Here is a 26,294-nt window from a genome sequence, read left to right on the forward strand (position 1 = left end):
GGAGAGTGCGGGCGGGGGGACGGGAGCCTAAGGGGCATAAGGGAAAAATAATTTAAAAAAATAGAAAGAACCCTGGAATAATAGACCTTCTCTACATTCTGCACTCAACGAGGCTGTGGACACAAAACTACCTGCATATGCTACCGTGCATTTCTTTGAAGCAAATAATGTGAGATAAGGGAATAAGTAAGCAGAGGTGATTGCCAATCTGGGATTGATTAATTGATCTGGATGGCCTGAAAACAGTGAACATCCACCATATTTAAGAAGGGATTTAGCAGTCTAGAGCAAGCAGGGGCAAGCTTTCTAATCATTACCAGAATGGTCCGTTAATCACTCTGAAAAAAGGAACAGCAGCTTAAAATCTTCTACACAGAAAATAACAGGCCAATTCTCTGGCAGGTTCCACCAAACGTGCAGGCACCATATCATTTTAATATTATACAAAGAATAGAAAGAGAGAAGGCATTCCCCAACTTGTCCTATGAGGCCACATACCATAGTAGTCAGCAAAGTTGATCTATTAGTTATCTACTGGTGCGTAACAAATTATCTCCAAACTTGGCTGGTGTGGGGTCAATTGCAAAATATTCAATACATTTTAACACAATTCGGAACTAGATGAAGTTACCTGTTATTACTTCTATCTCAACATAGTCTTGAATGAATAAGCCAGACAATTTAATAAGCAGGTATAAATATCAAGATTTTTAAAAATTCTAATAATTATGCAATCGCATGCCTCGAAAACGACAACAAAAATTTTGACGAGGTGGCTACATATAAGACAAATATACCAAAATCAATGGCTTCTCTCCAAGCTAGAAATAAAGCATCCCGAAAATGGAAACGGGGGTGGGAGGCATAGACCATTATCTTGCCCCCGTTAGTTCACTGTGCCAAATAGAGTCAAAATTATAAAATATTAAGAAAACACTTCAATAGGAACAGCAAGGAACTTACGAAAAAGACTAAGCTATTGAAGAAGTAAAAGCTGGTTGAATGTGTGGAAATTAATCAATAAAGGAAACCAACTAAAACTGGAGTCAGGAAGGCCTTACAGGGAGCTCTCCAGTCCTACCACCCACCGTCAATTACCCCAATTAGGGAGAGACCAGCACCTTGCATCTCCAACGAGAAGTTGGCTACTACTTTACTATGCCAGCAGGAGGAAGAAAGAATTTCCTCTTTGGGGACAACAAGCCCAGCCAATGGAAAACGTTACAATGAGGAGTCGTCCGCACCCTGAACTCTCACTCTCCTTGAATTAACTTTCACTTAGAACAGCTCCCGTAACTCCCAGGCCTTCCTGACTCCAATTTTAGTTGGTTTCCTTTATTAATTCATTTCTGAACAAGCACACATCTTTCTTTTCTCTTGTGTTCCCGCCGACTCGTCCCTGTCCTGCCTTCTGGAATCGCACAAAACAAGCCTCCTCTCTCGCCATCAGAGGGTTTTCAAGTCCCTCTGAGTAGTCAGGCCACACACTCTGCTCACCACATCCATTGTCTCAAATCCTTCCTCAAAGGGTTCCACGATTTACTGGTTCCTCTTCTAAATGCCTCCAGAACAGAAGCAAAATCCAAGCCAAGAGAGGACGGCGGGCTTTCCCCAAGAGCCCTCCTAAATCTCCCAGACAGGTGGAGGTCCTGAGTCCACGCTTTTCCGGAGGCCACAATCCTATCTCTTTCTCACTGGTCCCAAGGGGAAACACGCAGAGGGCTAAGGAGCTTCCCGCTAACACTTTCCAGGGCTTGGGACTGGGAAGGTCAAGAACGGGGGCAAAATGCTCACTTGGGAGCGATGGTGCCTCCAGCTGCCAGGACAAACAGTCCAGCTCTGCAGGGGATGCCTAGGATGGAGGAGTCCTTGTGGGAGTCACCACTCATTCATTCATTCATTCATTCATTCATTCAACAAATGCGTGTCGAGTGCCTACTACGTGTCAGGCGCTCTCCTACTTTCTGGGATTACAGACCTGAGAGCAAGCCGGTGTTTGCCTCCACGTTGCTTACGGTCCAATTCAAGGAGACAGATTTTCAAATGAGCCTCTCCCGTGGACCTGGAGGAGCGTAAGGACGGGGGCTTTCGGGAGCTCTGCATGCTCAGGGCGAGGACATCAGCTAATCTGCGCACCCTCAGCAAGCTGTGACCTGCAGTACAACGGTAACCGTGACCATTAGCATAGTCTTCTCCTGTAACAGTCACTGTTTTAAATGCTTTCCACGGATTGACCTCTTCAGCCTCCAAATGATGCTATCAGGTGGAGAGAGTCCTTTCCATTTTACAGATCAGAAAGCGAGGCAGAGGGGCTGGCCCCGTGGCCAAGCGGTTAAGTTCACCCACTCCGCCTCGGCGGCCCAGGGCTTTGCCGGTTGGGATCCTGGGCGCCGACACGGCACCGCTCGTCAGGCCAGGCTGAGGCGGCGTCCCACGTGCCGCAACTAGGAGGACCCACAACTAAAAATATACAACTATGTACCGGGGGACTTTGGGGAGAAAAAGGAAAAACAAAATCTTTAAAAAAAAATAAAAAAGGAAAGTGAAGCAGAGAGAGGTCCACTGACTGGCCCAAGATCCAGCAGGTGGCGGAGCAGGGATCAAACCCAGTGGTGCTCCATGCACCACACCACTGTGCCTCCCCGTGGGAGGGGCGGACCCAGGAGGGAGGGGAGGGACGGTCTCCTAGTCAGGGGGAACAGCCTTTGAGAAGGCTCAGAGGCAAAGGAGGTCTGAGAGGGGTTCAGAGGGGACACTGAGTGACCAGGGCTGGAGAGGTGACTTCCAAACAGAGGCACAGGAGAGGCCTCGGGGAAAGATATCACCCATCCCAGTCTGTTCTCCTTTTCTGCCCTCTCACCCTCTCTCCAGATGGATGGGAGGCCCCTTGAGGGCAGGGAAAAGTTCCAAATCACTTTATTACGTAATTATTATATCACCTTCCCTCAGCTGCCCTCCTCACCCCTACTTCAACTGTTGCCGTGATTTCTTGTTGCCATGTTGACGTTCAAACTGGGCCCTCGGAACTGAGCTATGTCAGCGGTGACATCACACAGGATTTACTGGAAGACTCGGAGCTCACTCAGATCCCAACTGCTCACAGAGAGGTTGTGGATCCGGGATCTCCCTGTGGGGCAGCGCCTGTAGCTGCCGACTCACAGACATTGAGGACTCACTCAGAGTCTACGACCCAAGAGAGGCTGAGATTGGGAAGAGGGAGAGAGATCCCTCCGGAGACCATCCTGGGAGTTCACCTCTGCCCCGACAGGATGAATCGGCGGCAATCCGGGAGGAAGAGGCCTATCTCTGAGACCCCAGGTAAGGAGAGGAGGAAAACAGTCTGATGGATGGGAGCTGGGAAGCCAGGGGTCTGATTTCCCCGGACAGATGGCCAGGAGAGCGAAGATGAAGGATTTGGCCAGAGGCCTGAGGCTCACTGAGGCTTTCACTGTGAACGTACTGTGTCATTTAGTAGACAACGAACACATGCGTAACATGAATGACTAAGTGAAGGAGTGAGTGAGTGAACCGAAGGACCCCCTACTGTGAGTCTGAGGGTCTTTCCTCAATTGGCTCAGACTAGAAACTTAACTGTTCAGGCCTGAGCCCTAGGAAGGGCTTGATGGCCACGCGAAGGCAGGAAGCAAGGGAGCCCCTGGGGCAGACGGCGTGGGACTGGGGAGAAGGGGCGAGGGGACTTGTCCCCTTCACTGTCCTCGCATTTTCTACTGAGAGGGAATTAATACATCAGGCGAGGCAGCAAAAACAGTAATCCAGAAGTTATGGAAGGCTGCTGGGTGGTTGGCCCGGTACCCCACGACGACCCCAGAGGTCTCCCTCATTCTGAGCCAGGGCTGGGGCAGAAGGGGGCCTGGGCAGACAGCACTACCCTCAGTCCAAGGCCTTGCCTTCTCCTCCTCTGTCTCCCGTCCACCTCTCCCTAGGGCTCTACGATGTGGCACAGCAAAGCTTCACTTCAGAATCGCATTCTAAATCTCTCCTTAACCTGTGTTTCTGCCAGAAATCCTACAGATCCTAGTTCGGGACCCTTTCCCCAGTCAGTTCCTTTTCCCCTTGCCTCCTCCCCAACTTCCTGACAACTCCCATGTGCTGCTCGCCACAGGCCCAGCTGGTTTCCTCTTCCCTCCTGGTCTTCTGTCTGCAGATTCTGTCCACTGCCCCCTGAGGTCTTCTCCATCTCGGTCCTACCTGAACCCTTCGCTCCCTCCCCCACACACCCCCAAAGCTTGCTTCCATCACTTCCTTTCTGCATCCTGAACTCTCCAAACCAGCCCCGTCCTCAGAAGCATGCACAGACCCTGAGGCTGACGCGGCAAGCCCGCAGATGCCCTCGGTGAGGTTTTCACGTACTCACCACGGAGGTTGGGGGATCAGGGCGCTCAGACACGGACATCTGTTTTCTGCCTTCACACTGAAGGAGCTCATCTCACGAGGAAGTGCTCAGGAGTCAGCTCCGAGCAAGCCTTTTTAAAGGTCTAGTGTTGCTCGGTTAAGGAAGGTTTGAGAAAGAAGGAAACTTGCAAGAGCCTTAACAAAGTCTGCAAATTAGTATGTCTGTCAGTGGAATTCCTTCTATCAGTGCCCCCCTAATACCGGGTTGAAAAGAGATGAGCATTTCTCCCGTTGGCACGCTAACCCTCTAACTAACTATCCTAGCAAATCAACTTCATAGAAAACATCTCCCAGAGGGGTAGCATAGTTGGCATTCAACAAATGTTAGGAAAAAAAAAAAAAGAAAAATTAGCCTGAAGGTCCTACAATTACAAGCAGAAGATCGCAAAGGGTATTGTATTGTCTCCCACGACAGACCTTTGACACAGGGTACCACTGTCATTGGTACCAATGTGCTCGAGGGGACTTGTGTCACCCCCAGCAGTGCAACCAGCACTGGAAGGCTCGGGACCCGGGCCCGCCGGGGCAAGACGAAGATGTGACGAGGTTTCCCAGAGGTGGAGGAGGGTAGCGACGGAGAGGCCCCCAGGGACCCCCGACACAACAGCCTGGGCTCAGAGACCAGGCCCCAGGCCCCAGGCCCCAGAGCTCATGGAACTCCCACTCTGTTCTCAGAGGCCTCAACCCAAGAGGACAGGGCCACACAGCCTACACCATCGGAAAACAGAAGCCGGAGCTCCAGGCCCAGGAAGACCCTCCGACTCCCAGAGACGTGTGTCTCCTCTGCTTCAGCGGAGCGGACCTCCCACTCCTCCAGCTACGGGTCGCCCAAAGAGAAGCAATGGGTGCGGTGCGCCTATTACACCCAAGTGCGCACCGTGAAGGGGGTGGCCGTCGCGTGGCAAACCGAAAGCGGGTTTGCACCCGTGGACGAGAGGCCCCGCGTCTTCGAGGCCGAGCTCTCCCAGGAGAGCACCATCGGCTCTCCCCCGAGCCCGGCTGACACGGAGTCCCTGCTCAGCGACACGGAGCCCTGTGTCCAGGAAGCCGAGGCGCACACCCCTGCGCCGGCCGTCCAGGAGCAGGAGGCGCCGCCCCGCGCGGTCACCCCGGAGTGGCTGGTGACCGGCGAGCACGGCTTCCGCTGCGTGGCCTGCTGCCGCGTGTTCCCGTGCCCGGCCGCCGTGGTGGCGCACGCCGAGCGCGGCGTCAAGGAGGGCTTCAGCTGCCGCGTCTTCTATGAGGAGCTGCTGGAGCGCCGGCGGCCCGCGTCTGCGCCGCGCCGGCCCCGACGCTGCCACCTGCTGGCCCAGAGGCGCCTGCTGGCGGCCAAGAGCAGGGAGGTGCGAGCCAAGGAGGAAGCCTGCCTGCGCCTGCAGGCGAGACTGCAAGCACAGAGCCAGGAGCTGAGGCGGCTGCGGAGCGAGCTGGCGTGGCTGCAGAGGCAGGAGGCCTGGCAGAGGCAGGGCCGCGGGGCGCGGCCCCAAGGACCGCGGGGCACGCGCCTGAAGGGCCGCGCTCAGGCCCTGTGACTGCAGAGCAGGGCTGTGGGTGGGATGGGGCCTGTCGGGGAAGACCGCGGGTCAGACCGCTTAGCCACCCCGGGAGACCCTTCGCTCCAGGCTGCGTGGTCCGCATCGCCAACCAAGGGCGTGGAGAGCACCACCCAGAAGGGGTGGATGAAGCGGCCTCGGGACAGCCGACTCTGCACGCCAGGTCAGGCCAGAGGCTCGCCCAGCCAGGAGAAGAGAGGAGAGCCCCATCCAGATGCTGTGGAATTCGGGACCCTGAACATGGCGACCGTGTAAGGCGGGAAAGAAAACGGGACTTCAGGGGGCTCTGGAGGGCTGGGAGAGCGCCTCAGCCAAGGGAGCTCTAAAGGAAGTGTGGTTGAGAAGGGGTGTAGCTGAGTCGTCCGCAGGAGGAGGAAGCAGAAGGACTCGGGGACGCGGGGAAACAGTCTGTAGGACAGCAATGGGATAAAGCCCCTCAACCCGCCCCTCCGCCTGCCTCCGCTCCCAGCCACGTGCAGGGAGAGACAGGAAGGAGGGCCTGCAAGAGGAGAGGCGGGCTCTTAAAGGAAGCTGAGCTCGCCATCCAAGTCCTCTGGCCTCACTGGGAGAAGCGGGGTTGGAGGGATGTGCCGTTCCCTCTTGGGGGGAGTGGAGGTGGCAGCTGGTGCAGAAAGACTCCATTGGTGCCATCCTTTTCTGCACAACAGGAGATCCAGTTACTGGATGAGTCCTGCAGAGGGTCTCCTAGGGTGCAAGGGAAGCAGCTTGGAAACTTTTTGGCCCCTTTACAACAAACATGCTTTACCCCCCGGTCGTGACACATCCGTGACACTTGCCTGTTCTTTCTTTGTTCTGTGGTATAACCGGACCTATCCTGAGATCAGAGAACTGCAAGAAAACACCTGGCTGAGGATAAAGCAGCAAAAGAGAGGACATTTCCTGTGAACCCTGGAATTATAATGAAGGCAGGGGTGATCCGAGGTGAGGATGGGAAGGGTCAGGTTCATGCCCAGACTCCATGGTGGGCAGAGAAACTAGGGTCAGGGCATCAAGTCCAAGGGCCCGGGAAGCGCTGGGGGTGTCAGGGTGTGTCCATGTCCCTGGGAGCTGAGACGCAGAGTGACACGGGGACCCTCAGGGCACAGGGTGCGTGGGTAGGGTTCCCAGGCCTGGCACATCCATCCACGGGCTGCCCTGTTTGTACTTCTCAGAGGGACAGACATGGCTCCTGAGGGTGACAGGGTCTGAAGTGGAGGGAAGCCAGGGCTTTGAGGCAGGTGCTAATGATGAAGAAGGAAATCCTGTTGATGAGGATTATTTTAGGCTGGTTACTTTTAAAAACTGCAGACGGGAAGGAGCCTCTGAGGAGTGGGATTTGCTTGCCCTTTGATGAGAGACATTTGCATCTGTGAAGGAAGTCTCCACGTGTTGGGGGTGTCTCCCTCTCTGCCCCAGGAGGAAGGAGGGGTGACCTTATCTCTAGAGACTCTTAATGGGGACGGCAAGGACTTAAGTCTTGTCTATGGTGCTCGTCTGGTAACCTCACCTAGCTGACTCCTCCCCCCACCCCCACCACCAATAGCCTCCGGGAGGCATAGGACATCCCGACTTAATCCGGTCTGATTCTGACCTAAAGTTATAGGGCCAGCCAATAACCAGACCCCACCTGCACTGATGCCATTTTAACAACTTCTTTTACACATTCTTTCCTTTGTCTTGGAAAGAGATAAACTCACATACCTATGCCTTCAGTTTAGCCCTACTCTCAACCCATGTTGGCAGCGGCAGCGGCAGCGGCAGCTCCTCCTGCCCGTGGGTCCAGTCCCCACGCAGCAGCTCTGACTGCCCATGGGTCCTGTCCCCATGCCGGCAGCAGCAGCTCTGACTGCCCATTGGGTCCTGTCCCCATGCCGGCAGCAGCAGCTCTGACTGCCCATTGGGTCCTGTCCCCGTGCTCTTCCATACTATTCTCTCAATCAAAGAGCACTACTGCCAGACCTTGAGAGTCCAAGAAATCTCTCTTTCGACTCCTCGGCTCACCCACCCCGCATCTCTGTGATTCTCAGAGATGCGAGAGTGGAAATGGTCTGGCAATCCCAGTGGGAGGCAGAGGCTGGCTGGGACTTTCCACTGTCCAAGAGATCTTTTGTCCAAAATCTTTTCCTTCCTATAAGTTGCGAAATCCCCGTTAACTACGTCTAAGGGTAGTCTTGGAAAATGGCCTCGAATGCACCTGGGTGAGTTTTCCATTAGAACGGTTAGAGGAGTAAGGCGGGAGCACATAGCAGAGAACAAGAATCTCGCAGTGTCTGCGTGTCACTTAATGAATTGCACATGGTGTCCAGCCTTCTTCCTCGCCAGTATACATGTATACTCAGCACACGTTTGAGGGTGGATGCTTTAATCCTCACAGAATACTTTGGTCATTTCTAGGTGTAGAGTCCAGAAGAAGGCATGGTCTCCAAATGGCAAGCAAGAGCTCTGCTGGGTCTGACCCCTGTACAGCTGAGGGTGTGTCTTCATTCAGTGGTCGGACTCTTTGTGTCTGACGTTAAAGATGGGCTCATGCCTATCTTTTCACAATGCAAAATTTAAAACTGCATATCTGTGATGTTCTAACTTAGAGAGGTCTTATATTCTGATTATGATCTGTCTAACTGCAAAGTATTGTAAATCGAAAGTATAATCAGAATCATCCTCTCCTATGTAAATTGCACTCCTCTCCCAAGTTGTCCAGTGTTAAAAGAGACACGTGTATCCTTCCCTACATCTCTCTCTGCTCAGAGACTGCCAGATTCTTAATGTTTCTGTCCCCTCAGCATTCACTGTCGGGATCCTAAGCCCCAATGTGATGGAGTTAGGAGATGGGGCGTTTGGGAGGTGACTGGGTCCTGAGGGTGGTGCCCCCATGACTGGGACTAGTGCTCTTATAGAAGAGACCCCGCAGAGTTCCCCAGCCCCTTCCACCATGTGAGGATGCAAGAGTGTGAGCCCGATAGGGCCCTCGCCTGTCCATGCTGGTACCCTGATCTTGGACTTCCAACCTCCAGGACTGTGAGAAATCAACTCCTATTGTTTATCAGCCAGCCTCAGCTGTGGTATTTTGTTATAGCAGCCCAAATGGACTAAGACAGACACACATATACAGTCCCAGGTACACGGGGAGGTCTGTCTGTTTCTTCGCTTTTTTAAAAATGACGTCACACTTGGCCCACATTGTTCTGCGCCATGTTTCACTGGACAATCTATGATGGATTCCTGTCAGTCAGCAGATACAGCTAACCCTGTCTTTTTGGTTCTTCTTATTTTGACTCATGTTTACTCTTCATGGCTTTGAATTATAGCATACCTTATATACACTGATACATAACTATAGAATGGAAATACATTTCATTATGCTATTTCTTTAAACACTGTCCCTTCTGCGTGTTCTCACTCATTGTCACAGTTGCAGAAGTGTGTCCAGATAATTCTAACAGTCTAATAAGTAGACTCCTTCATCATCCTTGCTTAAGCAATCATACACATACAAACATACGCTTCTACTCCTTTATGCACGTGTATATAGGTTTTCCAGTATACTCAGATCTTTGTTCTTGTTTTACCAAAACGGGCTCATTTCCTACATACTAATTTGCCCCTTCCTCTGCCCCTCCCTCCCTCCCTCCCTCCCTCCTCCAGTGGAATGTCGGTTCGATGCCCTCCATCAGCAAAGGCCTCAAGGACAGAGTTTAAGAGAAAGCAAAGCATTTCCCACCAACTCCTTACCTGAGAGCGTCTTCGCGAGAATGCACGGCACACATGTCACAGGACACAGGAGATGCGGCCTTCTTTACCTTTTCCCTCCTCAAGAAGCAGGAGCCAATGCCAAGAGGTCAGGGCTCATGTCTCCGTACTTCTCACGCCTCTCGTGGTCCCATTTCTCACTCGAGTCGTAAAACTGGGAGTCAAGCAACCAGCTGTGAGAAGGTGAACCCAGGAAGTACTCCTCGGCTGGGATGCCTTCAAAGACCGATTATCCGAGTCCTAAGACCAGCTGACGACCTGGGACACTAAGGTGATTGGTCCTCTACCTGCAGGAAGAACAGACTGGGCTGAGGCAAGTCCTCCTTGACCCATCAGGCACCCCAAGAGGTTTTGGAGGCTCCTTCGTCTCTTAAGTCAAAAGGCACGTCCAACCCAGTGGGAAAAGCACGGGGCAAAAGACGTTCTCCTTTGAAAGCGGAAACGGGCCCAGGACTCACAAGTGGCATGCGCTTCACCTCGGGCCAGCTTTTCAAGTTAGCGCCAGTCTGTCCCTGGTCGCCTGCACAACCAGGCTTTCCTAACCTTTCACCTCTCTCCTTCCCAGTGTCCTGTGGCCTCTGCCAGTCTTAAGGTGATAGTTGACACCGCTGCTTGCCCACCTCCGAGGTGGCGGATTCTCAGAGTGCCAAGCGCAAACCAACAGTGCCCTTAGGGGTCCTTTAACGGAAAAGCTGCCAAAAAGAACACAATGCCCAGAATAATCCCGAGACCCTGATGAGGAGGAAGCGGGGTGGGGGTGGTCTTTGACTGTTGGGAGTTCTCAGGGCTCAGGGGCTCCAAGTCACCAGGGTCATGCCCATGGCGGGAAATCTTTAGGGGGTCTGCAACTCTGTGTGTTGAGTGTCCGGCGCAGAGGCCCAGGCAGCCCAAGAGGACCTCTCTGACCTATGCCTCACCCAGCAGTGGGGGAAATCTTCACTAGGTGACCCGCAAGTATTCCTGGGGATCTTTCTTCCAAAGATCTTAGTTTGCAGGCTCTTGAGCGGTAGGAGATGAGAAAGCTGGGACCAAGGAGGTTGCCCAGAGGAGGAGGCTCCCTTTGTGTCCTTGGGGGTTTGGTTCGGCGCCCCCCACCCCCACTTGTTTAAGCGAGTAACGCTCCAAGCAGGCATTTGTTGGTAAGTTGCCTCTGCTTAGTTTATTGCTTACCCAGAGGTCAGCCATGGAGAGTCTATGTTGAGTTCATTGGATAGGTCTTCTTTTGCCTGGGCAGAGCAGAGTCTGGTCACAGCTAGTGATGAAACTTGGGAAACTGAAACGTGTTAGGCCAGACCAGGCAGGCTTTGCTGCAGAAATTCTTGCCGTTTAGCTCCATCTTCTTGCTAAGTCTCCCATGTAGACCACGCAGGGCAGTGGAGCTCGTGGGAAACCGGCGGGGCTGGCTCTCACAAGTGGACTTGTAAATGCAAAGTCTCCCGCTTTATCAGCATCACACTTATCTGAAGATCTTGTAGAAAACGCAGATCCTCAGGACCAGCACCATGGGGTTCCTACAGACTGGGCATTCTGGGCCTCAGAGTCGTGTCGGGGTGGGGACAGAGGAGAGCTGATGGATTCTCCCCAGGGGATAAAATGGGGGTGCGAAGGGAAAGAAGAAAGAAATAGAGCTGAAACAAGATCTTGGAAAGCGCATCATTGGAAAGGACCCATAAATCCTAAACCTGGCTCATGTGCTGGCAAGAACAGCAGTGGACAGGTACTGGGGAATGTGGTATGTTGCTACACGCCTTCATGACCCAGCTCTCCTCAGAGTTCCTGCTGGCAGAAGGTGAGGCAGGCCGAAAAAGAGTCTCGGAATTTTCCAGGATGTCCACATGGGCCAACGCACAGCAACAACTGCGGCAAGGGAGGTGGCCAGGCCCAGCCCTCCGAACCCCTCGTCCTGTGTGAGCAGAAGCTCTGGGAGTCTCAAGATGAGCAGGGTGTGGTCGCGGGCCCTCCCAACTGGGTGTGAGTGCCCAGGAGGACCCTTCAAGGGCAGTGCAGGCAGTGCAGGCAGTGCAGGCACTACCTCCAGCCCGGAGAGAGCATGTGCACAGCGAGCGTGGCCTCGTCGGCTCTGCCTTCTCTTCTGGATGTACAAGCCCAGGGCTCTTGCATGGGTGGATCCAGGCAGTTGTGCGCCTGTTCTCCACCCTTCCTGGGTCATCCTCCGCACACACGATAGCTGAGGACACTCCACTGTCCGCCTCGTCGCTCTCAGCACAAGCACTGCCCAAGTCGCTGCAGCCCAGAGCTCCTGGAGGCCTGGTCCTGGGCCTAGGCCTAGGCCTCCAAGGCTGCCGGCTTTGCCTGCATCCTGTTGGTCCCCGCAGGAGCGGCCGGGCTCGCGGGCCAGGCGGCTGGGCGATCCTGGGCGTGGCCGAGCGGTGGGGAGGAGCCGGGCGGTCTCCAGCGGAGCGCGAGGCCAGGATCTCGTCCAGCCTGCCGCAGGGCTTGCGGCAGGGTAGGCCCGGGACGCCGCGCCGCCCTCGGGCTCCCTTCCCGCGTGGCGCCTGCGCCCCAACCGGTCCAACTGCCGCCCTCCCCGCCTGTTCATTCCAGTAGTGCGTTCTCTTCTGATGCGCAGATGCAACAGGTCACCCGTTCCACACCGTGCACTGAAGAAATCCAGCAAGTTTAGAGACCTGATGGGAATAGCAGAAGTTGAAGCTAGTAGATGGGGGCTGGGGGGGAGAGTGGGGGCGGGGGGACGGGAGCCTAAGGGGCATAAGGGAAAAATAATTTAAAAAAATAGAAAGAACCCTGGAATAATAGACCTTCTCTACATTCTGCACTCAACGAGGCTGTGGACACAAAACTACCTGCATATGCTACTGTGCATTTCTTTGAAGCAAATAATGTGAGATAAGGGAATAAGTAAGCAGAGGTGACTGCCAATCTGGGATTGATTAATTGATCTGGATGGCCTGAAAACAGTGAACATCCACCATATTTAAGAAGGGATTTAGCAGTCTAGAGCAAGCAGGGGCAAGCTTTCTAATCATTACCAGAATGGTCCGTTAATCACTCTGAAAAAAGGAACAGCAGCTTAAAATCTTCCACGCAGAAAATAACAGGCCAATTCTCTGGCAGGTTCCACCAAACGTGCAGGTACCATATCATTTTAATATTATACAAAGAATAGAAAGAGAGAAGGCATTCCCCAACTTGTCCTATGAGGCCACACACCATAGTAGTCAGCAAAGTTGATCTATTAGTTATCTACTGGTGCGTAACAAATTATCTCCAAACTTGGCTGGTGTGGGGTCAATTGCAAAATATTCAATACATTTTAATACAATTCGGAACTGGATGAAGTTACCTGTTATTACTTCTATCTCAACATAGTCTTGAATGAATAAGCCAGACAATTTAATAAGCAGGTATAAATATCAAGATTTTTAAAAATTCTAATAATTATGCAATCGCATGCCTCGAAAACGACAACAAAAATTTTGACGAGGTGGCTACATATAAGACAAATATACCAAAATCAATGGCTTCTCTCCAAGCTAGAAATAAAGCATCCCGAAAATGGAAACGGGGGTGGGAGGCATAGACCATTATCTTGCCCCCGTTAGTTCACTGTGCCAAATAGAGTCAAAATTATAAAATATTAAGAAAACACTTCAATAGGAACAGCAAGGAACTTACGAAAAAGACTAAGCTATTGAAGAAGTAAAAGCTGGTTGAATGTGTGGAAATTAATCAATAAAGGAAACCAACTAAAACTGGAGTCAGGAAGGCCTTACAGGGAGCTCTCCAGTCCTACCACCCACCGTCAATTACCCCAATTAGGGAGAGACCAGCACCTTGCATCTCCAACGAGAAGTTGGCTACTACTTTACTATGCCAGCAGGAGGAAGAAAGAATTTCCTCTTTGGGGACAACAAGCCCAGCCAATGGAAAACGTTACAATGAGGAGTCGTCCGCACCCTGAACTCTCACTCTCCTTGAATTAACTTTCACTTAGAACAGCTCCCGTAACTCCCAGGCCTTCCTGACTCCAATTTTAGTTGGTTTCCTTTATTAATTCATTTCTGAACAAGCACACATCTTTCTTTTCTCTTGTGTTCCCGCCGACTCGTCCCTGTCCTGCCTTCTGGAATCGCACAAAACAAGCCTCCTCTCTCGCCATCAGAGGGTTTTCAAGTCCCTCTGAGTAGTCAGGCCACACACTCTGCTCACCACATCCATTGTCTCAAATCCTTCCTCAAAGGGTTCCACGATTTACTGGTTCCTCTTCTAAATGCCTCCAGAACAGAAGCAAAATCCAAGCCAAGAGAGGACGGCGGGCTTTCCCCAAGAGCCCTCCTAAATCTCCCAGACAGGTGGAGGTCCTGAGTCCACGCTTTTCCGGAGGCCACAATCCTATCTCTTTCTCACTGGTCCCAAGGGGAAACACGCAGAGGGCTAAGGAGCTTCCCGCTAACACTTTCCAGGGCTTGGGACTGGGAAGGTCAAGAACGGGGGCAAAATGCTCACTTGGGAGCGATGGTGCCTCCAGCTGCCAGGACAAACAGTCCAGCTCTGCAGGGGATGCCTAGGATGGAGGAGTCCTTGTGGGAGTCACCACTCATTCATTCATTCATTCATTCATTCATTCAACAAATGCGTGTCGAGTGCCTACTACGTGTCAGGCGCTCTCCTACTTTCTGGGATTACAGACCTGAGAGCAAGCCGGTGTTTGCCTCCACGTTGCTTACGGTCCAATTCAAGGAGACAGATTTTCAAATGAGCCTCTCCCGTGGACCTGGAGGAGCGTAAGGACGGGGGCTTTCGGGAGCTCTGCATGCTCAGGGCGAGGACATCAGCTAATCTGCGCACCCTCAGCAAGCTGTGACCTGCAGTACAACGGTAACCGTGACCATTAGCATAGTCTTCTCCTGTAACAGTCACTGTTTTAAATGCTTTCCACGGATTGACCTCTTCAGCCTCCAAATGATGCTATCAGGTGGAGAGAGTCCTTTCCATTTTACAGATCAGAAAGCGAGGCAGAGGGGCTGGCCCCGTGGCCAAGCGGTTAAGTTCACCCACTCCGCCTCGGCGGCCCAGGGCTTTGCCGGTTGGGATCCTGGGCGCCGACACGGCACCGCTCGTCAGGCCAGGCTGAGGCGGCGTCCCACGTGCCGCAACTAGGAGGACCCACAACTAAAAATATACAACTATGTACCGGGGGACTTTGGGGAGAAAAAGGAAAAACAAAATCTTTAAAAAAAAATAAAAAAGGAAAGTGAAGCAGAGAGAGGTCCACTGACTGGCCCAAGATCCAGCAGGTGGCGGAGCAGGGATCAAACCCAGTGGTGCTCCATGCACCACACCACTGTGCCTCCCCGTGGGAGGGGCGGACCCAGGAGGGAGGGGAGGGACGGTCTCCTAGTCAGGGGGAACAGCCTTTGAGAAGGCTCAGAGGCAAAGGAGGTCTGAGAGGGGTTCAGAGGGGACACTGAGTGACCAGGGCTGGAGAGGTGACTTCCAAACAGAGGCACAGGAGAGGCCTCGGGGAAAGATATCACCCATCCCAGTCTGTTCTCCTTTTCTGCCCTCTCACCCTCTCTCCAGATGGATGGGAGGCCCCTTGAGGGCAGGGAAAAGTTCCAAATCACTTTATTACGTAATTATTATATCACCTTCCCTCAGCTGCCCTCCTCACCCCTACTTCAACTGTTGCCGTGATTTCTTGTTGCCATGTTGACGTTCAAACTGGGCCCTCGGAACTGAGCTATGTCAGCGGTGACATCACACAGGATTTACTGGAAGACTCGGAGCTCACTCAGATCCCAACTGCTCACAGAGAGGTTGTGGATCCGGGATCTCCCTGTGGGGCAGCGCCTGTAGCTGCCGACTCACAGACATTGAGGACTCACTCAGAGTCTACGACCCAAGAGAGGCTGAGATTGGGAAGAGGGAGAGAGATCCCTCCGGAGACCATCCTGGGAGTTCACCTCTGCCCCGACAGGATGAATCGGCGGCAATCCGGGAGGAAGAGGCCTATCTCTGAGACCCCAGGTAAGGAGAGGAGGAAAACAGTCTGATGGATGGGAGCTGGGAAGCCAGGGGTCTGATTTCCCCGGACAGATGGCCAGGAGAGCGAAGATGAAGGATTTGGCCAGAGGCCTGAGGCTCACTGAGGCTTTCACTGTGAACGTACTGTGTCATTTAGTAGACAACGAACACATGCGTAACATGAATGACTAAGTGAAGGAGTGAGTGAGTGAACCGAAGGACCCCCTACTGTGAGTCTGAGGGTCTTTCCTCAATTGGCTCAGACTAGAAACTTAACTGTTCAGGCCTGAGCCCTAGGAAGGGCTTGATGGCCACGCGAAGGCAGGAAGCAAGGGAGCCCCTGGGGCAGACGGCGTGGGACTGGGGAGAAGGGGCGAGGGGACTTGTCCCCTTCACTGTCCTCGCATTTTCTACTGAGAGGGAATTAATACATCAGGCGAGGCAGCAAAAACAGTAATCCAGAAGTTATGGAAGGCTGCTGGGTGGTTGGCCCGGTACCCCACGACGACCCCAGAGGTCTCCCTCATTCTGAGCCAGGGCTGGGGCAGAAGGGGGCCTGGGCAGACAGCACTACCCTCAGTCCAAGGCCTTGCCTTCTCCTCCTCTGTCTCCCGTCCACCTCTCCCTAGGGCTCTACGATGTGGCACAGCAAAGCTTCACTTCAGAATCGCATTCTAAATCTCTCCTTAACCTGTGTTTCTGCCAGAAATCCTACAGATCCTAGTTCGGGACCCTTTCCCCAGTCAGTTCCTTTTCCCCTTGCCTCCTCCCCAACTTCCTGACAACTCCCATGTGCTGCTCGCCACAGGCCCAGCTGGTTTCCTCTTCCCTCCTGGTCTTCTGTCTGCAGATTCTGTCCACTGCCCCCTGAGGTCTTCTCCATCTCGGTCCTACCTGAACCCTTCGCTCCCTCCCCCACACACCCCCAAAGCTTGCTTCCATCACTTCCTTTCTGCATCCTGAACTCTCCAAACCAGCCCCGTCCTCAGAAGCATGCACAGACCCTGAGGCTGACGCGGCAAGCCCGCAGATGCCCTCGGTGAGGTTTTCACGTACTCACCACGGAGGTTGGGGGATCAGGGCGCTCAGACACGGACATCTGTTTTCTGCCTTCACACTGAAGGAGCTCATCTCACGAGGAAGTGCTCAGGAGTCAGCTCCGAGCAAGCCTTTTTAAAGGTCTAGTGTTGCTCGGTTAAGGAAGGTTTGAGAAAGAAGGAAACTTGCAAGAGCCTTAACAAAGTCTGCAAATTAGTATGTCTGTCAGTGGAATTCCTTCTATCAGTGCCCCCCTAATACCGGGTTGAAAAGAGATGAGCATTTCTCCCGTTGGCACGCTAACCCTCTAACTAACTATCCTAGCAAATCAACTTCATAGAAAACATCTCCCAGAGGGGTAGCATAGTTGGCATTCAACAAATGTTAGGAAAAAAAAAAAAAGAAAAATTAGCCTGAAGGTCCTACAATTACAAGCAGAAGATCGCAAAGGGTATTGTATTGTCTCCCACGACAGACCTTTGACACAGGGTACCACTGTCATTGGTACCAATGTGCTCGAGGGGACTTGTGTCACCCCCAGCAGTGCAACCAGCACTGGAAGGCTCGGGACCCGGGCCCGCCGGGGCAAGACGAAGATGTGACGAGGTTTCCCAGAGGTGGAGGAGGGTAGCGACGGAGAGGCCCCCAGGGACCCCCGACACAACAGCCTGGGCTCAGAGACCAGGCCCCAGGCCCCAGGCCCCAGAGCTCATGGAACTCCCACTCTGTTCTCAGAGGCCTCAACCCAAGAGGACAGGGCCACACAGCCTACACCATCGGAAAACAGAAGCCGGAGCTCCAGGCCCAGGAAGACCCTCCGACTCCCAGAGACGTGTGTCTCCTCTGCTTCAGCGGAGCGGACCTCCCACTCCTCCAGCTACGGGTCGCCCAAAGAGAAGCAATGGGTGCGGTGCGCCTATTACACCCAAGTGCGCACCGTGAAGGGGGTGGCCGTCGCGTGGCAAACCGAAAGCGGGTTTGCACCCGTGGACGAGAGGCCCCGCGTCTTCGAGGCCGAGCTCTCCCAGGAGAGCACCATCGGCTCTCCCCCGAGCCCGGCTGACACGGAGTCCCTGCTCAGCGACACGGAGCCCTGTGTCCAGGAAGCCGAGGCGCACACCCCTGCGCCGGCCGTCCAGGAGCAGGAGGCGCCGCCCCGCGCGGTCACCCCGGAGTGGCTGGTGACCGGCGAGCACGGCTTCCGCTGCGTGGCCTGCTGCCGCGTGTTCCCGTGCCCGGCCGCCGTGGTGGCGCACGCCGAGCGCGGCGTCAAGGAGGGCTTCAGCTGCCGCGTCTTCTATGAGGAGCTGCTGGAGCGCCGGCGGCCCGCGTCTGCGCCGCGCCGGCCCCGACGCTGCCACCTGCTGGCCCAGAGGCGCCTGCTGGCGGCCAAGAGCAGGGAGGTGCGAGCCAAGGAGGAAGCCTGCCTGCGCCTGCAGGCGAGACTGCAAGCACAGAGCCAGGAGCTGAGGCGGCTGCGGAGCGAGCTGGCGTGGCTGCAGAGGCAGGAGGCCTGGCAGAGGCAGGGCCGCGGGGCGCGGCCCCAAGGACCGCGGGGCACGCGCCTGAAGGGCCGCGCTCAGGCCCTGTGACTGCAGAGCAGGGCTGTGGGTGGGATGGGGCCTGTCGGGGAAGACCGCGGGTCAGACCGCTTAGCCACCCCGGGAGACCCTTCGCTCCAGGCTGCGTGGTCCGCATCGCCAACCAAGGGCGTGGAGAGCACCACCCAGAAGGGGTGGATGAAGCGGCCTCGGGACAGCCGACTCTGCACGCCAGGTCAGGCCAGAGGCTCGCCCAGCCAGGAGAAGAGAGGAGAGCCCCATCCAGATGCTGTGGAATTCGGGACCCTGAACATGGCGACCGTGTAAGGCGGGAAAGAAAACGGGACTTCAGGGGGCTCTGGAGGGCTGGGAGAGCGCCTCAGCCAAGGGAGCTCTAAAGGAAGTGTGGTTGAGAAGGGGTGTAGCTGAGTCGTCCGCAGGAGGAGGAAGCAGAAGGACTCGGGGACGCGGGGAAACAGTCTGTAGGACAGCAATGGGATAAAGCCCCTCAACCCGCCCCTCCGCCTGCCTCCGCTCCCAGCCACGTGCAGGGAGAGACAGGAAGGAGGGCCTGCAAGAGGAGAGGCGGGCTCTTAAAGGAAGCTGAGCTCGCCATCCAAGTCCTCTGGCCTCACTGGGAGAAGCGGGGTTGGAGGGATGTGCCGTTCCCTCTTGGGGGGAGTGGAGGTGGCAGCTGGTGCAGAAAGACTCCATTGGTGCCATCCTTTTCTGCACAACAGGAGATCCAGTTACTGGATGAGTCCTGCAGAGGGTCTCCTAGGGTGCAAGGGAAGCAGCTTGGAAACTTTTTGGCCCCTTTACAACAAACATGCTTTACCCCCCGGTCGTGACACATCCGTGACACTTGCCTGTTCTTTCTTTGTTCTGTGGTATAACCGGACCTATCCTGAGATCAGAGAACTGCAAGAAAACACCTGGCTGAGGATAAAGCAGCAAAAGAGAGGACATTTCCTGTGAACCCTGGAATTATAATGAAGGCAGGGGTGATCCGAGGTGAGGATGGGAAGGGTCAGGTTCATGCCCAGACTCCATGGTGGGCAGAGAAACTAGGGTCAGGGCATCAAGTCCAAGGGCCCGGGAAGCGCTGGGGGTGTCAGGGTGTGTCCATGTCCCTGGGAGCTGAGACGCAGAGTGACACGGGGACCCTCAGGGCACAGGGTGCGTGGGTAGGGTTCCCAGGCCTGGCACATCCATCCACGGGCTGCCCTGTTTGTACTTCTCAGAGGGACAGACATGGCTCCTGAGGGTGACAGGGTCTGAAGTGGAGGGAAGCCAGGGCTTTGAGGCAGGTGCTAATGATGAAGAAGGAAATCCTGTTGATGAGGATTATTTTAGGCTGGTTACTTTTAAAAACTGCAGACGGGAAGGAGCCTCTGAGGAGTGGGATTTGCTTGCCCTTTGATGAGAGACATTTGCATCTGTGAAGGAAGTCTCCACGTGTTGGGGGTGTCTCCCTCTCTGCCCCAGGAGGAAGGAGGGGTGACCTTATCTCTAGAGACTCTTAATGGGGACGGCAAGGACTTAAGTCTTGTCTATGGTGCTCGTCTGGTAACCTCACCTAGCTGACTCCTCCCCCCACCCCCACCACCAATAGCCTCCGGGAGGCATAGGACATCCCGACTTAATCCGGTCTGATTCTGACCTAAAGTTATAGGGCCAGCCAATAACCAGACCCCACCTGCACTGATGCCATTTTAACAACTTCTTTTACACATTCTTTCCTTTGTCTTGGAAAGAGATAAACTCACATACCTATGCCTTCAGTTTAGCCCTACTCTCAACCCATGTTGGCAGCGGCAGCGGCAGCGGCAGCTCCTCCTGCCCGTGGGTCCAGTCCCCACGCAGCAGCTCTGACTGCCCATGGGTCCTGTCCCCATGCCGGCAGCAGCAGCTCTGACTGCCCATTGGGTCCTGTCCCCATGCCGGCAGCAGCAGCTCTGACTGCCCATTGGGTCCTGTCCCCGTGCTCTTCCATACTATTCTCTCAATCAAAGAGCACTACTGCCAGACCTTGAGAGTCCAAGAAATCTCTCTTTCGACTCCTCGGCTCACCCACCCCGCATCTCTGTGATTCTCAGAGATGCGAGAGTGGAAATGGTCTGGCAATCCCAGTGGGAGGCAGAGGCTGGCTGGGACTTTCCACTGTCCAAGAGATCTTTTGTCCAAAATCTTTTCCTTCCTATAAGTTGCGAAATCCCCGTTAACTACGTCTAAGGGTAGTCTTGGAAAATGGCCTCGAATGCACCTGGGTGAGTTTTCCATTAGAACGGTTAGAGGAGTAAGGCGGGAGCACATAGCAGAGAACAAGAATCTCGCAGTGTCTGCGTGTCACTTAATGAATTGCACATGGTGTCCAGCCTTCTTCCTCGCCAGTATACATGTATACTCAGCACACGTTTGAGGGTGGATGCTTTAATCCTCACAGAATACTTTGGTCATTTCTAGGTGTAGAGTCCAGAAGAAGGCATGGTCTCCAAATGGCAAGCAAGAGCTCTGCTGGGTCTGACCCCTGTACAGCTGAGGGTGTGTCTTCATTCAGTGGTCGGACTCTTTGTGTCTGACGTTAAAGATGGGCTCATGCCTATCTTTTCACAATGCAAAATTTAAAACTGCATATCTGTGATGTTCTAACTTAGAGAGGTCTTATATTCTGATTATGATCTGTCTAACTGCAAAGTATTGTAAATCGAAAGTATAATCAGAATCATCCTCTCCTATGTAAATTGCACTCCTCTCCCAAGTTGTCCAGTGTTAAAAGAGACACGTGTATCCTTCCCTACATCTCTCTCTGCTCAGAGACTGCCAGATTCTTAATGTTTCTGTCCCCTCAGCATTCACTGTCGGGATCCTAAGCCCCAATGTGATGGAGTTAGGAGATGGGGCGTTTGGGAGGTGACTGGGTCCTGAGGGTGGTGCCCCCATGACTGGGACTAGTGCTCTTATAGAAGAGACCCCGCAGAGTTCCCCAGCCCCTTCCACCATGTGAGGATGCAAGAGTGTGAGCCCGATAGGGCCCTCGCCTGTCCATGCTGGTACCCTGATCTTGGACTTCCAACCTCCAGGACTGTGAGAAATCAACTCCTATTGTTTATCAGCCAGCCTCAGCTGTGGTATTTTGTTATAGCAGCCCAAATGGACTAAGACAGACACACATATACAGTCCCAGGTACACGGGGAGGTCTGTCTGTTTCTTCGCTTTTTTAAAAATGACGTCACACTTGGCCCACATTGTTCTGCGCCATGTTTCACTGGACAATCTATGATGGATTCCTGTCAGTCAGCAGATACAGCTAACCCTGTCTTTTTGGTTCTTCTTATTTTGACTCATGTTTACTCTTCATGGCTTTGAATTATAGCATACCTTATATACACTGATACATAACTATAGAATGGAAATACATTTCATTATGCTATTTCTTTAAACACTGTCCCTTCTGCGTGTTCTCACTCATTGTCACAGTTGCAGAAGTGTGTCCAGATAATTCTAACAGTCTAATAAGTAGACTCCTTCATCATCCTTGCTTAAGCAATCATACACATACAAACATACGCTTCTACTCCTTTATGCACGTGTATATAGGTTTTCCAGTATACTCAGATCTTTGTTCTTGTTTTACCAAAACGGGCTCATTTCCTACATACTAATTTGCCCCTTCCTCTGCCCCTCCCTCCCTCCCTCCCTCCCTCCTCCAGTGGAATGTCGGTTCGATGCCCTCCATCAGCAAAGGCCTCAAGGACAGAGTTTAAGAGAAAGCAAAGCATTTCCCACCAACTCCTTACCTGAGAGCGTCTTCGCGAGAATGCACGGCACACATGTCACAGGACACAGGAGATGCGGCCTTCTTTACCTTTTCCCTCCTCAAGAAGCAGGAGCCAATGCCAAGAGGTCAGGGCTCATGTCTCCGTACTTCTCACGCCTCTCGTGGTCCCATTTCTCACTCGAGTCGTAAAACTGGGAGTCAAGCAACCAGCTGTGAGAAGGTGAACCCAGGAAGTACTCCTCGGCTGGGATGCCTTCAAAGACCGATTATCCGAGTCCTAAGACCAGCTGACGACCTGGGACACTAAGGTGATTGGTCCTCTACCTGCAGGAAGAACAGACTGGGCTGAGGCAAGTCCTCCTTGACCCATCAGGCACCCCAAGAGGTTTTGGAGGCTCCTTCGTCTCTTAAGTCAAAAGGCACGTCCAACCCAGTGGGAAAAGCACGGGGCAAAAGACGTTCTCCTTTGAAAGCGGAAACGGGCCCAGGACTCACAAGTGGCATGCGCTTCACCTCGGGCCAGCTTTTCAAGTTAGCGCCAGTCTGTCCCTGGTCGCCTGCACAACCAGGCTTTCCTAACCTTTCACCTCTCTCCTTCCCAGTGTCCTGTGGCCTCTGCCAGTCTTAAGGTGATAGTTGACACCGCTGCTTGCCCACCTCCGAGGTGGCGGATTCTCAGAGTGCCAAGCGCAAACCAACAGTGCCCTTAGGGGTCCTTTAACGGAAAAGCTGCCAAAAAGAACACAATGCCCAGAATAATCCCGAGACCCTGATGAGGAGGAAGCGGGGTGGGGGTGGTCTTTGACTGTTGGGAGTTCTCAGGGCTCAGGGGCTCCAAGTCACCAGGGTCATGCCCATGGCGGGAAATCTTTAGGGGGTCTGCAACTCTGTGTGTTGAGTGTCCGGCGCAGAGGCCCAGGCAGCCCAAGAGGACCTCTCTGACCTATGCCTCACCCAGCAGTGGGGGAAATCTTCACTAGGTGACCCGCAAGTATTCCTGGGGATCTTTCTTCCAAAGATCTTAGTTTGCAGGCTCTTGAGCGGTAGGAGATGAGAAAGCTGGGACCAAGGAGGTTGCCCAGAGGAGGAGGCTCCCTTTGTGTCCTTGGGGGTTTGGTTCGGCGCCCCCCACCCCCACTTGTTTAAGCGAGTAACGCTCCAAGCAGGCATTTGTTGGTAAGTTGCCTCTGCTTAGTTTATTGCTTACCCAGAGGTCAGCCATGGAGAGTCTATGTTGAGTTCATTGGATAGGTCTTCTTTTGCCTGGGCAGAGCAGAGTCTGGTCACAGCTAGTGATGAAACTTGGGAAACTGAAACGTGTTAGGCCAGACCAGGCAGGCTTTGCTGCAGAAATTCTTGCCGTTTAGCTCCATCTTCTTGCTAAGTCTCCCATGTAGACCACGCAGGGCAGTGGAGCTCGTGGGAAACCGGCGGGGCTGGCTCTCACAAGTGGACTTGTAAATGCAAAGTCTCCCGCTTTATCAGCATCACACTTATCTGAAGATCTTGTAGAAAACGCAGATCCTCAGGACCAGCACCATGGGGTTCCTACAGACTGGGCATTCTGGGCCTCAGAGTCGTGTCGGGGTGGGGACAGAGGAGAGCTGATGGATTCTCCCCAGGGGATAAAATGGGGGTGCGAAGGGAAAGAAGAAAGAAATAGAGCTGAAACAAGATCTTGGAAAGCGCATCATTGGAAAGGACCCATAAATCCTAAACCTGGCTCATGTGCTGGCAAGAACAGCAGTGGACAGGTACTGGGGAATGTGGTATGTTGCTACACGCCTTCATGACCCAGCTCTCCTCAGAGTTCCTGCTGGCAGAAGGTGAGGCAGGCCGAAAAAGAGTCTCGGAATTTTCCAGGATGTCCACATGGGCCAACGCACAGCAACAACTGCGGCAAGGGAGGTGGCCAGGCCCAGCCCTCCGAACCCCTCGTCCTGTGTGAGCAGAAGCTCTGGGAGTCTCAAGATGAGCAGGGTGTGGTCGCGGGCCCTCCCAACTGGGTGTGAGTGCCCAGGAGGACCCTTCAAGGGCAGTGCAGGCAGTGCAGGCAGTGCAGGCACTACCTCCAGCCCGGAGAGAGCATGTGCACAGCGAGCGTGGCCTCGTCGGCTCTGCCTTCTCTTCTGGATGTACAAGCCCAGGGCTCTTGCATGGGTGGATCCAGGCAGTTGTGCGCCTGTTCTCCACCCTTCCTGGGTCATCCTCCGCACACACGATAGCTGAGGACACTCCACTGTCCGCCTCGTCGCTCTCAGCACAAGCACTGCCCAAGTCGCTGCAGCCCAGAGCTCCTGGAGGCCTGGTCCTGGGCCTAGGCCTAGGCCTCCAAGGCTGCCGGCTTTGCCTGCATCCTGTTGGTCCCCGCAGGAGCGGCCGGGCTCGCGGGCCAGGCGGCTGGGCGATCCTGGGCGTGGCCGAGCGGTGGGGAGGAGCCGGGCGGTCTCCAGCGGAGCGCGAGGCCAGGATCTCGTCCAGCCTGCCGCAGGGCTTGCGGCAGGGTAGGCCCGGGACGCCGCGCCGCCCTCGGGCTCCCTTCCCGCGTGGCGCCTGCGCCCCAACCGGTCCAACTGCCGCCCTCCCCGCCTGTTCATTCCAGTAGTGCGTTCTCTTCTGATGCGCAGATGCAACAGGTCACCCGTTCCACACCGTGCACTGAAGAAATCCAGCAAGTTTAGAGACCTGATGGGAATAGCAGAAGTTGAAGCTAGTAGATGGGGGCTGGGGGGGAGAGTGGGGGCGGGGGGACGGGAGCCTAAGGGGCATAAGGGAAAAATAATTTAAAAAAATAGAAAGAACCCTGGAATAATAGACCTTCTCTACATTCTGCACTCAACGAGGCTGTGGACACAAAACTACCTGCATATGCTACTGTGCATTTCTTTGAAGCAAATAATGTGAGATAAGGGAATAAGTAAGCAGAGGTGACTGCCAATCTGGGATTGATTAATTGATCTGGATGGCCTGAAAACAGTGAACATCCACCATATTTAAGAAGGGATTTAGCAGTCTAGAGCAAGCAGGGGCAAGCTTTCTAATCATTACCAGAATGGTCCGTTAATCACTCTGAAAAAAGGAACAGCAGCTTAAAATCTTCCACGCAGAAAATAACAGGCCAATTCTCTGGCAGGTTCCACCAAACGTGCAGGTACCATATCATTTTAATATTATACAAAGAATAGAAAGAGAGAAGGCATTCCCCAACTTGTCCTATGAGGCCACACACCATAGTAGTCAGCAAAGTTGATCTATTAGTTATCTACTGGTGCGTAACAAATTATCTCCAAACTTGGCTGGTGTGGGGTCAATTGCAAAATATTCAATACATTTTAATACAATTCGGAACTGGATGAAGTTACCTGTTATTACTTCTATCTCAACATAGTCTTGAATGAATAAGCCAGACAATTTAATAAGCAGGTATAAATATCAAGATTTTTAAAAATTCTAATAATTATGCAATCGCATGCCTCGAAAACGACAACAAAAATTTTGACGAGGTGGCTACATATAAGACAAATATACCAAAATCAATGGCTTCTCTCCAAGCTAGAAATAAAGCATCCCGAAAATGGAAACGGGGGTGGGAGGCATAGACCATTATCTTGCCCCCGTTAGTTCACTGTGCCAAATAGAGTCAAAATTATAAAATATTAAGAAAACACTTCAATAGGAACAGCAAGGAACTTACGAAAAAGACTAAGCTATTGAAGAAGTAAAAGCTGGTTGAATGTGTGGAAATTAATCAATAAAGGAAACCAACTAAAACTGGAGTCAGGAAGGCCTTACAGGGAGCTCTCCAGTCCTACCACCCACCGTCAATTACCCCAATTAGGGAGAGACCAGCACCTTGCATCTCCAACGAGAAGTTGGCTACTACTTTACTATGCCAGCAGGAGGAAGAAAGAATTTCCTCTTTGGGGACAACAAGCCCAGCCAATGGAAAACGTTACAATGAGGAGTCGTCCGCACCCTGAACTCTCACTCTCCTTGAATTAACTTTCACTTAGAACAGCTCCCGTAACTCCCAGGCCTTCCTGACTCCAATTTTAGTTGGTTTCCTTTATTAATTCATTTCTGAACAAGCACACATCTTTCTTTTCTCTTGTGTTCCCGCCGACTCGTCCCTGTCCTGCCTTCTGGAATCGCACAAAACAAGCCTCCTCTCTCGCCATCAGAGGGTTTTCAAGTCCCTCTGAGTAGTCAGG

General features: G+C 53.3%; 2 protein-coding genes across 8 annotated transcripts; both read left to right on the forward strand.

Annotated features, from left to right (window-relative positions):
• The first annotated feature begins 3,056 nt into the window (after positions 1–3,056).
• Positions 3,057–11,350, forward strand: LOC138917120 (protein FAM170A-like). 4 transcript variants are annotated; one of them, XM_070231842.1, is made up of 4 exons: positions 3,057–3,318; positions 5,089–6,908; positions 8,361–8,438; positions 9,609–11,350. In XM_070231842.1, exons 1-2 carry the CDS (start codon positions 3,270–3,272, stop codon positions 5,943–5,945), a joined length of 906 nt encoding a protein of 301 aa, XP_070087943.1. In that variant the 5' UTR covers positions 3,057–3,269; the 3' UTR covers positions 5,946–6,908; positions 8,361–8,438; positions 9,609–11,350. The 4 variants fall into 4 exon arrangements, with proteins under 4 accessions (XP_070087943.1, XP_070087953.1, XP_070087947.1 ...); XM_070231846.1 differs by lacking the exon at positions 9,609–11,350 and having other exon boundaries at positions 3,083–3,318; positions 5,089–6,217; positions 6,635–6,908; positions 8,361–8,696; XM_070231855.1 differs by lacking the exon at positions 8,361–8,438 and having other exon boundaries at positions 3,087–3,318; positions 5,089–6,217; positions 6,635–6,908.
• Positions 11,351–15,486: 4,136 nt separating this feature from the next.
• On the forward strand, positions 15,487–23,757 carry LOC138917124 (protein FAM170A-like). 4 transcript variants are annotated; one of them, XM_070231862.1, is made up of 4 exons: positions 15,490–15,725; positions 17,496–18,624; positions 19,042–19,315; positions 20,768–21,103. In XM_070231862.1, the coding sequence occupies exons 1-2, from the start codon at positions 15,677–15,679 to the stop codon at positions 18,350–18,352; spliced, it is 906 nt and encodes a 301-aa protein (XP_070087963.1). In that variant the 5' UTR covers positions 15,490–15,676; the 3' UTR covers positions 18,353–18,624; positions 19,042–19,315; positions 20,768–21,103. The 4 variants fall into 4 exon arrangements, with proteins under 4 accessions (XP_070087965.1, XP_070087963.1, XP_070087973.1 ...); XM_070231872.1 differs by lacking the exon at positions 20,768–21,103 and adding an exon at positions 22,016–23,757 and having other exon boundaries at positions 15,494–15,725; XM_070231879.1 differs by adding an exon at positions 22,016–23,757 and having other exon boundaries at positions 15,508–15,725; positions 17,496–19,315; positions 20,768–20,845.
• The last annotated feature ends 2,537 nt before the right edge of the window (positions 23,758–26,294 follow it).

The sequence above is a fragment of the Equus caballus genome, chromosome 1 (genome assembly GCF_041296265.1).
Source record: "Equus caballus isolate H_3958 breed thoroughbred chromosome 1, TB-T2T, whole genome shotgun sequence".
NCBI lineage: Eukaryota > Metazoa > Chordata > Mammalia > Perissodactyla > Equidae > Equus > Equus caballus.